This window comes from Lepisosteus platostomus, chromosome 2, assembly GCF_059453375.1.
Source record: "Lepisosteus platostomus isolate fLepPlt1 chromosome 2, fLepPlt1.hap1, whole genome shotgun sequence".
Classification (NCBI taxonomy): domain Eukaryota; kingdom Metazoa; phylum Chordata; class Actinopteri; order Semionotiformes; family Lepisosteidae; genus Lepisosteus; species Lepisosteus platostomus.
Window position 1 is genome coordinate 69,175,910 of NC_142612.1, and position 18,949 is coordinate 69,194,858.

The 18,949-nt window shown below is 37.3% G+C and overlaps 1 protein-coding gene across 3 annotated transcripts in view; it reads right to left on the reverse strand.

Annotated features, from left to right (window-relative positions):
- yeats2 (YEATS domain containing 2) overlaps nucleotides 1–15,463 on the reverse strand; it is a 45,760-nt gene extending 30,297 nt beyond the window's left edge. For 2 of the 3 annotated variants that reach the window (XM_088615864.1, XM_088615846.1), the window contains exons 1-7: nucleotides 12,887–13,174; nucleotides 10,754–10,876; nucleotides 10,118–10,215; nucleotides 9,663–9,755; nucleotides 4,365–4,592; nucleotides 3,540–3,658; nucleotides 1,051–1,212 (exon numbers count right to left, since the gene is read on the reverse strand). In XM_088615864.1, coding sequence (XP_088471990.1) covers nucleotides 1,051–1,212; nucleotides 3,540–3,658; nucleotides 4,365–4,592; nucleotides 9,663–9,755; nucleotides 10,118–10,215; nucleotides 10,754–10,853 — 800 coding nt within the window. In that variant the 5' untranslated portion in view covers nucleotides 10,854–10,876; nucleotides 12,887–13,174. Of the gene's footprint in view, nucleotides 1–1,050; nucleotides 1,213–3,539; nucleotides 3,659–4,364; nucleotides 4,593–9,662; nucleotides 9,756–10,117; nucleotides 10,216–10,753; nucleotides 10,877–12,886; nucleotides 13,175–15,377 lie in introns of those variants that run through there. The other variant, XM_088615856.1, reaches the window with a different exon arrangement.
- Nucleotides 15,464–18,949: the final 3,486 nt, after the last annotated feature.

The window sequence follows — 18,949 nt, forward strand, 5'->3', positions numbered from 1 at the left end:
TCGGAGACCCTCTGTATATGCCTTGCTACCATTACACAGGTAATGCTTATTTTAGAAGGTAAATGTTTTTTTCTTCAGTACATAATGCTGGGTTTTCTTGCATACATCTGGGTTCTCTCATTATATTTAGTTCCCGTAAATATTTGTATACTAGTTATGTAAGTAACATATCTAGATATATGTAACCATTACGTGCAAACCTTACATGATTAGTATCATGGAAGAATTTAGGATTGTGACTTCACAAGCCACTTGAGGGCAGTGTGAACATAAGAATATACAGCTTTTTTAGTGTTAGCTTAAATACAGTTTGAATTCTTATGACACTAAAAAGTACTAAATCAAATATGGCCTATAATAAACCAAACTGAGTATGCGAGGAATGTCCAGAATCATGTTAAGAAAGACAACCTAATGACCGGCAGGAACTATTCAAGATGACCGCTGGCACTATTGTGACATTTTTGGGGTCAAATTCCAGTCTTCAAGAACAAATGGGTCTCCCCAGACAAGCAGCACTATTGTCATTATCCTGTATCTAGTCTTTCTTTATCTGTATCTAGTCTTTCTTTCATCTGGTATCTAGTCTTTCTAGTCCTTCTAAGTACTAGTACGCTTAAGCACGAATGAATGAGCAATTCTAGTCAGCAAGCAAAACTAAAAGAGTGGCTGCTGAATCTTTCATAAGTACAAACTGAAACTGCAATCAACATCAGGTCTGGTGACATCTCTGCCCTCAGGACTGTCCAAATAACTTCAAAAAAGAAACCGCAAGTCATACAATGAAAATTAATTGTTTTTTTCTATGTAAACACATCCTTATACTGTGGCTGAATTGTTTTAGAGTTCTATAGAATACAGCTTCTCTGTCACCTGAAACATCTTCAGCTGGAAAGGAAATGTAGCCTCAACAATTCACTTTAAAAACATGCCAATCAATAAACAACTGAAAGCAAACAGCACAAATGTCCTCACTGAGCACCCCTTTTCCTAAAAAAGGGCCAACGATGGAATCAATCCCAATGACCTGGAGGCTTCTTCTGAACACACCTGACTTCCACCAAATCATTGGGCTTGTAACTGGGATGTAGGAAGAACCAAACTTTTTTGACAAAGTGATCGATGGTGGGCTCTTTTCTGGAGCCCCTGACATAAACCATCCACTTGTGTGTTGACTGGTCATTTTCTTCCCTCTTATCTGGTGGTATGTACCTGAGAGAGAAGAGAAAAAAAACTTTAAATTTGGGTGTTCATGACTTGTACTGCTCGCATCTGCTACTTGATCAGCATCAGTCGATGAAATGTTTTTCTTGTTCCAGTGCTTTAGATACGACCAAGCATTTCAGTACAAAAAACATCAAAAACATACGCAGTTTGTTTCATGTGAAATGTGATCAACTTTAGAATAGAACATGCATCTTCAAAGAGTCACGAATGTTCAATGTGCAAGGATCTGTTCTTCTCATTGACATAGACCTACATGACATGAAGGAAAAAGTAACAACCAAAACAAGAACTTTGCCTTTGTAAAAGGAATACAGTCCCCTACTCATGAATCAAAACACTGTGTAAGACGTATCCTTTATAACATCAGACACTTATTAATCATCTTAAACTCAATATGTGAGTCAATGACTCTCATTATGCACTATCTGTCAACAGCCATTCACACAAAGACAAGTTCCAAGAATTCTAGCTAGTCTGCATCCTGTCCAAAAGAAACAACGCAAGGCATGCATGGGTACTTCTAAGAAATTGTACCGGAACCTGATGTAAGTGAACAGTTTAATATGACGCTCTATATTCTGCTTAAAATGCTACTCAATCATCGTTACATGAGTACAGGCTGTTATTTGAATAACTGATATGGTATAGAATGCAGTATTTCACTACGTGAAGCACTTAAATAATATATACCTTATAAATAGATTCTACCACAATGTAGATGACAACATTAAAGCACCTTTTTTTCCAGGTAAAGCCGGTTTAATATTATGTAACAACTTTATTTTTGTTCTTATTTATTTCCCTGTCTGCACTCTTCCCTGTATTTATATCAGGCCCATGATTTAAAATAACACAGTAACAAATTATAACAGCTGAACTGTAACAAGACAATGCATGTCTGACTGTGCAGTTCGAAACGAAAACAGGCAGCATTGGAACAGGACTCAAGAGAAAGCGTCTGGCATACCCTGGAGGTATATATAACCCACATCTGGCATTATATCAGGGTAAACGTGATTCTTCTACCAAGCAGTGCCTGGCTGTGCACATTCCTATCACCATATGGTTTCCACATGATTGTATAAGAGCTTCTGAAATCCTTCAGTTTCTTTCTTCCTTTTTTAAAAGAACTCAACATCATAATGCTGCTATTCTTAACCATAAGTGAAATGGAGAAAGCTTCATAGTAACTGGGGTGCACTTTTACAGACTGCTGCTTCTAACCTCCCTATCTCCACCACCAACAAGCACACACTTACATCATGATATAAAAGTCTCATACAAAATTCTCTCTTCAATTATGAAACTTTTTGAGAATGTTATTGCGAAAGTCACAAAAACATGTTACTAGAACAAGTTTTCCACTACATGTTTGGAGACATGTGGGATCTTGTCTTATTCCAGAGTCCTTTAAGACTGCTGTGGCAAGAAATTATTAATCAAAACAAAAAAGAAAAGTTTTTTTTCAGTAAGAAAATTTCTACTTCTATATATTGGAGTAGTATATGGTGTCTTTGACAAACTCCAAAGGATGCTGCACAACATTAGCTTTCATATTGATTACCAAGGCTTTTAATGATGCACATGAAAAGAAAATATTCTGTTTGAGATTCTTCTACTTTGATCTTCAAAAAAGAAAAAGACTTTCTGAATGCTGTTGAAAATTTAAATTTATTTGAACTGTAAATGTCTTTTATACTGTCTATATAGTTGGCACTATATCTGGTGTAATTTATGTAGTCATGCTCCAATTTGATGTTTCTATTTCTAATGTAAAGAATACAAAATGGCTCACTACTTTTTTTATCTAAAAGATTCACACAAAATCTCATTAAATATCCAATACAAACTGAAAACAAAACTAAAAACTAATAATAGTAGCATGAAGCAATGCATTCTTGCAAAATGTATGTAGTATATTCAGAAAATGACCACATGTTATTTTGTACAATTGTGACACAGTATCATGAGCTCTGGTTAGGTTTTAAGTAAAAACATACAAAACAGGGGATAGAAAGGTAATTAAAGCAAAGCAATTATTATATTAATCACGTTTCTACTGGTGATCAGTCCTTTAGGAGTCACCCTTTATCTTATTTCTGTATTTTAGTTTTATTATCTTAGGAATCCATAAAAAAACAAACGATGTTCTCATCTCACCGCAGGCTTTCTGATGTCAACTGTGTTACCAGCAGTTATCGACATTGAAAGCTACGGACAGAAAAGTATGTACAGGCCTGTTCCCAGATTTGTCTTGTCTTAACACATTTGCCAGGAGTATGGGATTCCAGCAAGAACTGCAAGGTACATACTTGGAGACGTTTCCAACAACAATGGTTTTCTTCACATACAGGCGAGAGGAGTCTTCCCCAGTGGTGAGGAAGGTGAAGCGCTGGTCTTGCTCCTGAGGGGCAGAGACTCCAAAGGTATCCTTCAGAGATAAAGAGGCAAACCTCTGCAGTCACGGCATTCTGCATTATATGGCACTTTCCGCAGCCCAATAAACGAATAGGATCATTTAAATGCAATCATGCTCTGAACATATTTTTCTGTTAAAATCATCCCACCATTAACAATATATAATTTTATTTCTCTGTAGTAACACAAGCAATGTAGAATCACTGACTGGCTTGTATGGTCGAGGTGTCAGTGTAATAGATTCTGAAACAATAAAGGTCAGTCAGTGCTCTTCTGTTTTACCCTAAATGAGGTGACTGCCAAGACTCTTGCCTGTATTTTTAATTATGTGACTGTACCGCTGATGGCCCGTATTCTACTTTGCTGTGAGTTTGTAGCACTGCACTTTATGGACCGCCTTCCATCAGATATCTCAAGTGCTTCAATGAAACATTTGTAAAAACGGATCAATTACATTCAGGTCATTTTGCAGGGCCAGGCTGCATTTCTAATTCATTTTAAAACTGGGCAGTTTGAATGCAGTACCTATGTAACATCTGGAACACTATCAATATTATAACATCATTTAAATTACGGCAAAATGATCAATGCTCTGCAAATAAGTATAGTTGACTCAAACCGCACAGAGAATTAAAACCAGAGACCCTAAGGCCCTGTGGGACAGGTGTTTGACCCCCTTCCTGCACTGTCTTTCGCTGCGGTCTTGTGAGTTTGCTCACCTTCCCCGTGTTTCTGCCCGGCCTGCGCTCCTGCTTGCCGGGCTCTTTCCAGGAGCTCTCGCCTTCTCTGTCAAGCCCCTCGCTCAGCTGAGTGAGGGACTCGGTCTCCGACGGCACCAGGGAGGGGGTCTCTGAGCCTTGGTTCAACGGAGAGGAGGAACGGGAGGGCGACTCAAGGAACCGCTTAATCGCTGGGTGGTTGAAAACGGAAGGGTCACTCTTTGCCCCCTGCAGGGATAAAAAAAAAAACCTTCTAACTTCCACGGAAGGTATCTCATACTGGGAAAGACTGGAATAAACTGCTACCTAACGCAGGTCTACACTTACACTTACTTGAGTTAATGCTTGATTCTTTTTACCAAAGCAAACTGTCATCATTTTGCATTCTCTCTTAATAAATCACTGTAAGTATATGAAGGCAAGGAACATGTTACATGTGTAATAAACTCATGAGCTGAATTAGCAACCTGTTTTACAATAAGAACAAAAGACTGTTTTGTTCATTTGGCCCATCTGGTTTGCTGGGTTGCTAATAGCTAATTGATCCAATGATCTATTCCAGTCATTTGTTGAAAGAAGCCAGGGTATCCACTTCAATAATATGGCTACGTAACATGTTTCAGGCGCCCATAGACTTTTGTTTAAAAAAAAAGAATTGATGCCTGAAAATGGTGGTATAAAGCATAGTCCTGAGCATAGTCAATAAGCATTTTTGCCTTTTTAATGTTTTTGTAAGTCTGGTCCAGTTTACGAAGTCCTTGATGCATGTTGAAGTTCCTGCCTCAATATTTGTTTTTATTAATAATTGTACACCTGCATGTGTGCAGGAAAGCCTACTTACGCAGTGACACTAGGGAGACAAGAAAACAGGTACTTCAGAACTGGGGAGAGAAGCACTGACTGGCTCATTCTTTTTGAGGGGACACAAGAACCAAGAAACTAATTTACACAGACACAAATATTCAAGAATTTCCTGACAAAGACAAATACCTTTCTAGTGTTAACACTGCAAAATTTCTTGAACTTTTCTTCTTATACTATCACAATCTGAGGAGCCCAGCACATCCTAAACAACAGCCAGTGTAAATTTGTGCAGGAAATATTCCGATTCACACAGGGAAAACACCAGGGAGCACTGCATGTCAATATGGAATGTCATCACATTGCTTCCTTTCCATAATTCCTGCACTTCAAGCCAGAAAAAGTTCAAAATGTAAGTCGCACAACGGAACAAAACGTTTAGATTTGTATACCAATTATCTTTATTGTTTTAGCACTGATGCTTTAGGTTTTCTACAAATGATGTTATCATAATTACAGTATGAATTTATTTAGCTCTAGTCCTAAATGTGTCTAGAGAATAGTAAGCAGTGGAAGTACTGTTAATGCTAATAAGTATCTGTCAATATTGTTAAAGGCGGATATGTTTCAGAGGTGGAAATGTCTTATGTCTTATAGCAGCCATATCACCCTGCAACTCACAACTGGCAACCCACTGAAGCTAAGCAGGTGTGAGCCTGGTCAGTACCTGGATGGGAGACCTCCTGGGAAAAACTAAGGTTGGTGCTGGAAAGAGGTGTTAGTGGGGCCAGCAGGGGGCGCTCACCCTGCGGTCCATGTGGGTCCTAATGCCCCAGTGTAGTGACGGGGACACTATACTGTAAACAGGCGCCGTCCTTCGGATGAGATGTAAAAATGAGGTCCTGACTCTCTGTGGTCATTAAAAATCCCAGGGAGTCTCTCGAAAAGAGTAGGGGTGTAACCCCGGTGTCCTGGCCAAATTTCCCATTGGCCCTTACTCTGCTCTCCTCCCCACTGATAGCTGATGTGTGGTGAGCGTTCTGGCACACTATGACTGCCGTCGCATCATCCAGGTGGATGCTGCACATTGGTGGTGGTGGAGGGGAGTCCCCATTACCTGTAAAGCGCTTTGAGTGGAGTGTCCAGAAAAGCGCTATATAAGTGTAAGCAATTATTATTATTATTATTATTAATTATTTGAGTTTTACAGTGAAGAATCATCTACTATCTACAGTGCACAAATTGAAGAAGCAAAACAATTAGTTTCTATGCTTTTTGCTTATGATGAAAAGCATGTGTTTGTAAGACACTGAAGGAAAGAAAAAATAGTGTAGTATGCATATAAATTAGTTCAAGTGTAAGATTTCAGATGAGATAAGAACAAACATAACCACTTATTTAAGTGCATCAATAAAAAATGTGCATCAATATTGACATTTTGTTGTGAAGAGCGATGGTTATTATTGGCTAGGCACAAAACCATGTATTGACATAACAACTAGGTGCCTGGAATTTAGTTCACTTAGCTCATACAATTAAAGACACAATACAAACATATAACACAAAGCCAACAACAGACTGCATCCAACCAACACATTTACAAAGCATCCTAAACACACAGCAGTAATAAAATAAATAACTGGGAAACAGATCAGAGTTGGGCCTGATGGAGTTACAATAAGTTGTGCAAAAATAAATTTTAAAGTGACTTTTAAAGTAGTTTATGTATCTCACAGCCTCCAGGTAGGTGCTGTTACAGAACCTAGCAATCCTTCTCTTAATAGACTTTTAATCCACTCACCAGAGGGGAGAGAAGTAAAGTGGTTCGGCAGAGTGAAAAGGAAAGGCAAAGACCTTAAGAGCTTTGCGTTTCAGTCTAGAGTCGTAGAGTGAGCCCACAGAGGGAAGATGGCACCCTACAGTTTTGGAGGCGATATACACTACCCTCTCTAGCTGCTTCTTGTCCTGGGTAGAAGTGTTGCCATTGGACACAGTGATGAATAAGGTCAACACACTCTCAATGGTAGATCTGCAGATCTGTTTTACTGACATTAAGTTCTAGATTGTTTAAGTTTGCACCATTCAACTAATTCAGCTACTTCATTCCTCTATACCAACTCATCACTGTTTGTGATGAGCCCTGTGAAAGCAGTGTCATCAGGGAATGCAAACATTTTGACTGAAACTGAATGGGAAATATAGCCATTTTTGTACAGAGAGTAAAGTAGAGGTCCTAAGACAATCCTGAGCAATGCACATCCTTCAACTTCACCACTTGCTTCCTATCAGAAAGGAAATCCAGTAGCAAATAACATAGAGTTTGATTAACACCCATCTCTACTAGTTTGTTAAAAGGCATGAGAGGGATCGTTTTGGGAAAAGCAGAACTATAGTCAATGAAGAGGATGCTGGGTGCTTCTAGATTTTGAAAAAAATCATGGCTCCCCAGAGAGACTGCGACTGACCTGCTCTGTAGGAACAATGGCATTGTTCCAAGTGGATGTCGGACAAAAAAAAAACGGCCATAAGTTGTCAAAAACAGACAAGAAGTCAGGCCAATGTTCTGTAGTCATTGAGGCAATTCACAGTAGAGTTCTTAGGTAATGGAATTCTTAAAGCAGTGCAGTACCTTAGCCTGCTTAAGGGACAAATTGAAAATACCTTTGAAGATAGGAGGCACATTTCAGTGTTGCTTTGCTGCTGTTCTGTTTGCAGAAACTCAGCTTACATCATGGTCCTGAATGATAAAGAGGGGCTGGAGAGGCTCTGCTGCTGTCTAGGTGCAATCTGTTGCATTCTGTTTTGTGCACCGAATCCACAGTAATTTTCATTCAGCTTTGTCTGTGAGAAAGGATTGTCAACTGGAGCAGTTTGTTTCGGCTTGTAGTCAGTGTTTAGTTGAAGGCCTTAGCTGAAGATTAGTTTATTTTCTACATTGTTCTTATATTCCGATTTTGCCCTTTTTACTGCATGTTTGAATTCATATTTGCTGGATGTGAAGTTGGCATCATACTGTATCTCTTTGAAAGCCCTGTTCTTCTTTTTTCCACAGGGTTTTAACTTCCCTGTTGAGCCAGGGTTTATTATTATGGTAGATGGTGACAGATTTGCAAGGAATGCATTTCAGAAGCAAATATACGATGCTACTGCATCAGTGAGCTCATTAAGATCAAGGCAGGCCTCCTTAAACATGTCCCAGTCTGTGATATCAAAACAATCCATTAGCACTTCTTTAGATGCAGCTGACTATTGTTTTACAGTTCTTTTGGTTGTTTTAGGAACTTTGATCTCTCTTGGGATAAGAAATACAACTTTATGATCTGATTGGCCAAGAGGGGTGCGACTAATGCTCAGTATGCTTCAGAGATAGTGCAATAGAAGTGGTCCAGTCCCATCAAATGGAATTATTAAGCAGCATTGCCTAACATCGTGTAAATCTGCCTCAGAGAAATAAAATAAAATAAATAAAAAAACAACCCACTAGCCAGAATATTGGCTTCCCATGCCAATATTCTCACAAATTCTCATCATCGGAACTTGCCATTGGGATCTGCAAATTCTCCCCAATGGTCGGGTCCTCAGTGACCTGGACTACAGAGGTTTAACCAGTAACCCAGATGAATAAAACTCTGGGTGTGATCTACAATAAGAAAAATAAAAATAGCTGCAAGGTATAAAATAGATAAAGATATAAAATTGCAGATAAATCAATCCTATTTTTAATGCAATCCCATACACTGTTCTACAATCAACTGAAGGTGTAATTTACCTTGGGTAATGTAGCCCAGTAGATTTACACATTAGTCGGCTATATTTTGAAATTCCTTAAGTATACAACATACAGCTGCCCAGTTGTAAGAGTTTCTAAAAAAAAAGCTAAGAATTTAAAATTGTAGCTAGTTATGTTCTGGATTCAAGAGGGACATTGCGGACATAGCTATCGTTTAGGAAGATTTTGCCGGTCTACAGAGATCTGCATGGAGTACTGACATACAGAAGACATGATGGATGGATTAATACCCTCATTCACTTATTTATTTTTTTAATTGTATAATGTTAGCATGCCCAAAGGGGTTGAACAGCCAGTTGACCTTGGACTCCTAGAGCTTTTTTTCTCCTTACTAAGGAGAAGTTTTTGGTTCCTCTTCTCCATTGTCTTCTGGTCTTTTCTGTTCTGTATTCACAACTTGTACGGTCACTTGCAATGTTAAGCACCTTGAGGCAACCTTGTTGTGAAAGGCGCTATATAAAAATAAATTTAATTGAATGTTCTTTAGGTGGTTTGAATCCTATATTGCACATTGTGGGATATAAACCATAGAGTTTATCATGAAGTACCATGTGACTCTGAGAGGGTGTCACATTTTGACAGGGGATTGTATCTGACACGACGTACTGTAACAGTAGAGTGAGGTTGCTTATCACAACTATCTTAACCTCAGCACAGCAAGATTCAACAACAAAAACATTTCAGAGCCCAAGGTTAATATGTCTTACCTCTGAAACTTTTGGCTGCCCTGCGCTGGCGTAGTAATTAGCCACAATGCAGGCCCTCAGCTTATCCATCATCCTCCTGGCTTCATTAAGACGCTAAAAGAAGAAAATAATTCATTAGAACACTTCAAGAGTTGCATCAGTTAATATCATTTATGTGTTTTTGGAGCATTATCACTTACTATGATACCAGATTTGCTCTAATGTGTCAGTTCAAAAAACCACTGCTGAAATCTCTTATTAGAACAGATTTTTTTCCTTATGTTGTTATTTAGAAACTCAAGACCTCATCCCAGAACAAAATTGTAAAACATATTAGCTTACTACCGATTTTCACCAGTAAGTTCCCATTGCATGGCTTGCAAAATGATGACAAACATTTCATCCAGTGCCAGCTTTTTAGATCTTGACGAAATTAACAATACACCCTTATTTTTTACATTTCTTCGGTGCTTTACCTGCACAATAACTTCAATCTCATGTTCCTTGTTCTTCAATTCCAAAGAAAACTGGTCTTTTATAATGGCTTCAATCTTTTGTATTGTGGCATCTCGAGCTGAATAACAACACAAACAAAGCAAGCAGGTAATTTCCAAACAAAATGGAAAACGAACAGAGATAACGTTATTCATATTTGAATTTTCATCGCTTAACAGTGCAACACCTAAGTTTATTTATATCATATGTTTCTCAGTTACAATGCAAATTATTAGACTCTACAGGGTAAAAAGATGTTTTCTTGTATAGAAACATTAGGTTGCATCTCGTGCCCAGAACTCTATTATCAGAAGTCACTAGCAGCCTTCCAGCAACAAATCATGCAAGATGTGAGGTGACTGTATCAAAACACCTCATTACAGATGATCAGAATGTCAGTGTTTTTATACACAACATCTATTTTGCAGAACAATGCATTTTTAAGGAGATTCAGATGAAGTACACAAAAATGAACAAATTCAGGACCACATGCCATAAAAAAATAGGAGTGATATACTGCATACCTGAGACTGTCAGGTTGTGAACATGAGTAGTATTAACACTACTTTTTTGAGTCTAAATACAACAAAAGGAAAAACAATACAACAGCAGTTTACCATTCTGCTCAACAGCTTTCTGCCTTTTGTTTTCATGTACCACTGAAATGTCTTCATAATCTGGGTCCTTGTCTTCAATTTTCCTTTTGATACCTGACATGGTTTTACTTTACAACGCAAATGCTGTGAACAAAAAAGAGAACAAAAGAGAAAAAAAAAGAACATAAATGAACAATAATATTATTTTTTAGGCTCTGTTCAGTTAAGGCTGGTCCTTTGCTTACTCTACCGAGGAATAAATCCCACACGTAAGGTGACCGTATCTTTCCCCTCACTGTCCCTTTGGTACTGACTGCCCTTCCTCTGATGCTTCACTTCAAAAGACTAATTCTTTGACTCTCTTCAGATCTAAACTCAAAACCCGGCTTTTTTAGGGCCTGTGTCTCTTTGCCTTATATTCTATCCTATATGGGTTTGGAAAGGCACTGAATAATAATAATAATAATAATAATAATAATAATAATAATAATAATTATTATTATTATTATTATTATTAATAATAATTTTAATTATGATTATTCTTTTATTTCTGTTGTTGTTGTTGTTATTATTATTCATGTGAACTTAGAAAAGAGCACCTGGGTACAAAAGAAGCTGGAATGGGACTTATAAAATTGTATCTTATCACTTCTGTCAGTGATGCTTTAAGCACATATTTAACTGCTCATACTCTCTTCCCTGGTTTTTGGAACAACCCTTGGAATGACTTGAAGTTCACACCACTACAATACTGTGTTGCTGCCTGTTTTTGAAATAACATAGCAGGACTGTTATGCATCTTCTCTCTTCTTCACATCACACAAACCAACCTAATAAAATTTCGAGTTATTGTGATATATTAATATTTACTTAGAATACCTGCATTGGTTTAGGCTGTACATTCTACTCAAGATTTAAAAAAATCTCCAGGTCAGGGAAGCCCAAATCCTGTAGGACTGCAATGTCTGCAGATCAGCAACTAATGAGCTAACTGCACTATTTATTTGCCTATTTATAGTTTAGGTAATGCTGATTTATAAAGACTTTTAACACCTGCTAGGCAGCACCCTTGTAGAACAGTCACTGAGTACCCACTACTCTTAGGCATAGGAATTAGCTGAACACAAGAAGGCAAACTTTTTCTAACAATACTTTGTTCATTTTGGGTTTTGTGTTGTTAAATACATGACATACAGTTTCAGTACTGATAAAACATAATAATAGGAAACTTTCAACAGAGAAAACTGCAGTCCACTCAATGGGGAACATTTACAAATTGCAGGCATTGCTCCATGCATGTGGCTGTCACCTGGGAAACTGATCAATTTCTTACCCAAACAACTTCAACATCTAACACCCATCCAGATAAATTAATTGGGCTACGTATGGTTACCTGAACCCAATGAGACAATAAAAAGCAGTGTAAACAACAACCTACAACTTCGAGAAACTATTTCCGATTGTACTTCTGAGTTACTATGTTTACAACATATGGGGAGAATTTTTTTACTCGCTAAATTGTTCATATGACACGTACACAAAAAGACCTTTCCTGGGTGTTCAGAAACACTACGCAATGTTGTACACTTTAAATACATACACAGTTTCCTAAACTTTAATTTACAAAGAATGCGAAGCCTGGCGAGATTCACATTTGAATTTCTCGAATTAATAAAATAGTGGAACTCCACAATAAAAAGATTAATAATCAAATGCACTAAACTCCGAATCAGTTGTATTTTCGAATAATTACGTTATTTGCCTGAAATCACCGGGTAGTAAACTGTGCTGCGGAAATCACTTTTAAAAAACGGTATGAATTGCAAATAACTACAAGATAAAACCATGTGTCAGGCACTAATAACGCGTAACGCTATCAAGCATGAAACTCACACAGCTTGGAGCAGATCCATATTAAAGCAAAAACACACTATATTCTTCCGTTCTGTGATGCCTTAGTACTGCAGCTACTACCCGGAATGATCATTAATCGAGTCCGGTAAAAGCCTGCGGCCTGCACCGAAATAAAATTTTCAAGCTCGCCGCTCAATTTTATTTTGAGAGATCCTAACAAACGAGCAATAATCTGGTTATACTGCTATTATAAAATCGTGGATTTCGTGATTTATAAAACGGCTGCTGTCAATTCCTTACCCAGTTCCAAGCAGCCCGTCTTCCCAAACTTCCCCAATCTTATGCCCGGGATCAGCGCCGAGAAACTGCAGAAACAGACGGGGATACGCAACTTAGTTTTGGCCTGGAGGTGCAAAGAATGTAAAAGATGACTATTAGCGCGTTGATGGTGGTGTAATTCCGAGAAATTAAGCGCCGAAAAGGGTAATATATCACCGGGAGATATGATTCAAAGACAATACTTTTTTTGGACATTAATGTGTGAGCGCCATGAACCTGCAGAGAACGCTAGGCCGCGCAATACCGTCAAGTAACCGGTAGAGGACATTGCTCTGTACATCCTAGCAGTGTTGTGCCAACGAACACAACAGGTAGTGATAAAGTCCAGGACAATAATTGAAGTTTTCTAACATTTATGGGACTTTATAGTATTAAGCGTTGTGCATGACAGGCAGAGGAATATAAAGTCACTTCGTTTCCTAAGATATTTTTATTAATGCGATGAAAATAACAATGATGTCTATTTTCATAACAAAATAAAAATAATAAAATATACCCTGTTCTCTGGACCTGATAAGATCGCATTTTCATTAAAAGAGACATTATGAAAATGAAATGTACTTAGGCATTGTGATATTGCCAGTATTCTTGGCAGCAGAAGTCACTGGTTTTACTTAAATGAAGAACAAAAGAAAATGTTTTTTCTTCCGTAAAGCAATGGAAGGATGTTTTGTGACGGATGCCTGCAATGCTATCAGTTTTTGTTTGCTTAAGGTGTAGCCAAATGTTTCCACATCTTTGGACTTATTCATTTTGTAAGCAGACAAAGCTTCTGACTTCCAGTGAAAACTAAAAAGGATGTCCTGAATACAGGAGCTGATTTCACAGTTTCAGTGCCATTTATGCCAAGAACCCAGTGTTTAAGTTATGATCATTGATCAAAATATAGATGTTGCATTTTTAGTGAGGTCTTATTACCTTAGAAGAACACTGGGCCTAAGTACAAGGAACACGATAACAGTGCAGTGCTCAGATGCAGTTATTGCGGCCAATGCAATGCACAACAGCAGTAAACAAATACAAAAGTTTGCATTTCCCAGGGATTTAATTTGTCCACATATTCTTGTCCACGGAGAATTTTACTTTTTACTTTTTCCCTGCAACACATTTTTAAGAAGTCACTATTGCATGAATTTACAAAGTGCAACAAGTTCTCACACCATCTTATGGGAAAACTGAAGCCCATTTTAAAGTGAAGGATCAAACATTTACGTCTCTTATTTCACTAATTTGCTTTTACTGTGTAAATCATTTACTAACATCATTTAACTAACTATCCTGCTAGAATAATGGAAAATGACTAACTGCAACTTAAGTGTGAGCCGGCTACATGCCTGGAACATGAAGGGCAGAGCCAGCATCGGACAGCCTGGACAGAACTGAGAGTGCCCGATATCTGCTTAAGCCATGATAAACAAAATCTAGAAGTACATACTGTCTGCTTAAACAATAATTAAAGGAACCCAAGAATATTCTTACAGTTTATCACGTACAGTACCAAGGCTAGCAGCCTTGGCTTTACAATATATATGGCATGGAATTGTACTGGAACTGTTCTGGGTGGGTTTTCTGTTTGTGATTTTATATAAAAAGCGTCCTTTTGTATCTGAATTGAGTCAGTGCTTCATTGGCTTTGGCTCCCGTATGCACACGTAATAAAGGTAATAGTAGTTCAGGTGGGTAGCTGCGTCAGCATGCGTAGGCTGCAAAGGAACAAGTAATAGGTTTATTCCATGCTGAAAAAAAGAAGAAAGAGAACACAACGTTTCGGCCGTGGAGCCTTCTTCAGGTGTGACACGCTTGTACTACCGTATAAGCTTGTGAACTAGAAGTAGCTCAAAAATGGCAAATTTTAGAATGAGGAAAATCATATTAAGCTTCACTGAAGGACTGCAAATATCTTAATTACTAATGCAAATGTTCCATGGTTTTACCAGTGCTATTCCCTGGTTTTATGATATGTGTGAAATATTATCATGCCAGAGATATAGTGTTAAGATATTTGCTTGAAAGCCTAACAATAAGAAACGAAACCCTTTCTCTTGAATTCTTGCCATGAAATGACATGAGGATTTTTTTTTGCCGCGCTTCATTAATAACCACTCCTGCAGCCTCAGAAACCCTGAGGTTGATTTGTCACAGTTTTAACAAATTAATTAAATGTGGAGAAATCAATTGTAATGTCTTTAAGCATTTTTCTCCATGTAAACCATAACATTTATATATTTAGTAAGAAAATCTGCAAAAGCAGCACAACTGCAACTAAAATAAGAACAACAATAAAAGCAATAATTCTAGTTGTTGTTGTTGTCGTGATTCCTTTGATGTGCTATAGGGTGATGCAAAGCTAGGTAGAGATTAGCAGTATTTATGTAATATGGACTGTAACACTGAGTGGAAAATAAACAGTCATCATGGAGTGTACGCCCTGTTTCATATGAATATTACTCACCTGGTCCCCGCCATGAGGACCTGTTCAGGGCACTCCTTTGTTCTGCACACCTTTCCTTCCAGAAACTACAGCACCCTGTGGGATCAAAATACTGCTGCCGTATTATTTCACCATCTGCTTTTCACCTGGACTATGTTGATACAGATATACAGTACACAGATACGCACACTTTGGTCAGTCCCAGGAAGCTGTGGATGAAATCTGCTCTGTTACAAAAATGAAATGGAGTAGTCTAATGTTAGCTATTTGTCATGTTAAAGAAAAGCATACAGTACTGATCATTGTAGACCAACAAGTATAAAAAAACATTGAATTATTTTGTTTTCAAAATTAGATTCATATTTTTAACTTGTTCGATAACTAAAAAAAAGGTACTTGCTTAGTAAAATATCATTATTGTGTTAAAGGAACAGTCTAGTACAGTATGTGGTTCTTTAGATGCCATTTCTACACAACCTGACGTCTGATATCGCGGCACTGATATCTATCCACCTTTACAAAATGGTGCAGATCAAGACAAGAGTATTCCTAGCGTCTATTCAAATTTTCTCAAAACCTGACCATATCTTGGATTAAAGCAACAATATCATGCTTTTGAATCGCTTATTTGGAAATTTTTGTGAAAAGAAAAACTGGATCATTTCAGCCCTTTGTCTGACAAACATACAGTATTGACGTCTGAGGTTTCTTTATTATGACTCTAAAGACTCTTTCTACACACAAAAGAACAAAGGTCTGCCCAGTTTTGCTGAGGTTCTGTGAATGTTGTGTAAACAAACTGGTATAATGAAGGAGCAGTTCTTTAATATTCTGTTTTGAATCTGTTTGTGAGGGCAGGTGTTGCAAATGTTTGACATCTGTCTTCTGGTACTAAATCCTTTGTGTAGACACCATACATTAACCCCTTACTGGAGTGGCACAATATTTCTTTTCTCACATTCTAGTCTTCATGTGTTGTTTTCTGAATCTTGCTATTTACTGTGCCAAACAAAAGTGAAAAGGCATTTCCAGTCTGACTACTAGGGAACTAACAAGGGAAACCAGTTTATTTTGCACGAAGCCTGTTAGTGTACTTCTTCACCTCCATTCTCTCTGCCGAACCACATGAAGCCTCTCTGAGGCCCACTTTTCCTTGATTAGAAATGAGCCTGTAAAACAAGATTCTAAACCGAGACTATGATTTGAATCAAATGCAAAAACTGCAGAACCAGAGAGGCAAGCAGAAAGACAAGAAAAACAGGTGTAATTAACAACACCTTTATAAAAAGAATGACTTTTGAAAGCTGATTTACAAATAGTGAGATCCAATCATGTAGTATAAATATATGATTTTGTTTTTGCCTACAGTAGTGTTAACATTTAAGAAAATGCTGGTGTGCATGTTGTAACATATGTTTTGTGTATAGCTGTATTTCCATGTTCTAATTACAGTATATGTCTTGAATACAGGACTGAGTAATCAGAACTAAAGTACTGAGCAGGTACAGAATACAATGCAGTAAAGTAAGGCCATGAAGATAAGGTACCAAAACTGTTGAAAATCTATCCCTGCCCCACTTTGGGTTTTGCGACTCGAATATTTGCTCATGCACAGAAGAACAGTTTTCCTGTTTTTGAAGAAAGCACAGTGAATTCAAACAATACACACACACCTGCCAGTTGGTGTTCAGCATTCTTCTAATGATTCACCACATCCAAAGTGTTTAGATTAGGTAAACTGGAAACTAAGGACAGTACTGTGGTCCTGGTCCTGTTCCTAGATTCCTCTACATTGATTTGGGGTACCCAGAAAAAAAGGGCTATGTTTTGAAAGTTGTTTTAATCTCACCTGACCTGACAGATATGCATGTTGCATTGCTTCAAAGTGCACTTATGATGCCACTGATGCACACATTTCTAGGTCTGACTTTATGAATTAAGATGCTGCAGCAAGGAGCTGTGTGTTAAAATGTCTTGGTTTTAGATTTAAACAATCTTTGCACTCTTCATAAATGGAGTTGTTTACATGTGGTATCAACATTTTCACAAGCCTGCACTGCTTAAGTTTAAACTTTTAGACTACTCACAATGTTAAACATAAAACATTGTTAAATGTCTAAAACTCTAAATGTTATGTTAAACATCATAAACTTCAGATCATTTCATGTAATGCCTAAACAACAGTAATCCATTTAAATGCTACTAGCTAGTTATGAGAGCTTAATACAAATGTAGAACTTTAGTGTGCAATAGCTATGCTGGCTAAGACTCAACAGAGATTTAATGAAAGGCTAGTCTACACGTGAGTAAGAATATAGTGTGGTTCTTGTAGTGCCAACTTCAACAAACTACAGTTAGAAAACAAAGTATATCTTATTTAATACTTCAACATATTACATTTTACACTAGTAGAACCAATTGAACATATTGCTTAAGTATATTCCAGATTTTACATTTATGTACATTTATTATAAAAGAATAACATTTCATTTTCAAATTTAAATATTAAAATATATTTATCTAACTTGAAACCTAATGTAAGGCACATTTGAAAAACAATGTTAAGTCTATCACTGCATGGGTTTTGAAATACCAAGTATCAATTCTGAGAAGCAAAACACATACCGCAGCTATTTTGGTATATTTGTATAGCCTTTAGCCTGCTATGACATATGCAGAATTAACCATCAAGTTAAAGAGGTATTTAACTGTTACATTACCAGTTGAGGAAAACAAACATGTCGAAGTGACAGACCTGGCTTTTGTCATCCTTAATGGCTGAGTAGTAGTCTGTAGATTTGACGGATTAGGGTTCATAGATCCTCCCATGTGCTCAAATTCAAGTTGGTAGCTTGCACATGATTCACTGAAACTAAGCAGCTGTCTGATGTTCAAGACTACTGTTTCTTACGCAAGATCAACTGGTAAAACAGTTTATACAAAAATATTTTTCTGTAGTGCGCTGTAGGAAAAAGAGTTTCAGCAATACAATGTATTATCCATAAGTAGTCGGTGTTTTGAATTTAAGAGTATATAGGAGTTTGGACTGCTTTTTCGAGGCCTAAAACAAAAAAAGTGCTGTAGGGGACATAAGTTTAAACAGTGGCAGGATGTGGCTATGGATTCCTTAGCCATTTGTACATCTTTCCAAAGTCAGCAAAAAGCCCAGTCATTTCATACAGTAGTTGAACCAATATGATGAATTCTTTAGGTTTCTGAAGTTGCGTATAACAGGATTACAGAGGAAAAATACAAAATAAGAAAAGAGGAAGAGAGTATTTATTGTAAATTCCTCTGCAAACTGTAGGCTAAAGTGCAAAAAAAATGATTTCTGAATTTGTTTATGATGGATAAATAACATTGGGAAATTTGACATTTTCAACCCCTTTAATGTACATCAACACTAACAGAGTCTTTACATTTTTTTTCTTTAGGCAAACAATGACATTTGTGTACATTTCTTTAAGATTACATAATGGCTTGATGTGACTATTAAATAGGAATAAAGTTTTTTGTTGATTTATAGGATTTGCTACATTTCAACAGTTATTTTAATGTATTTCAGACTCACTGGGCAAGAAAAGGTTTTGAAA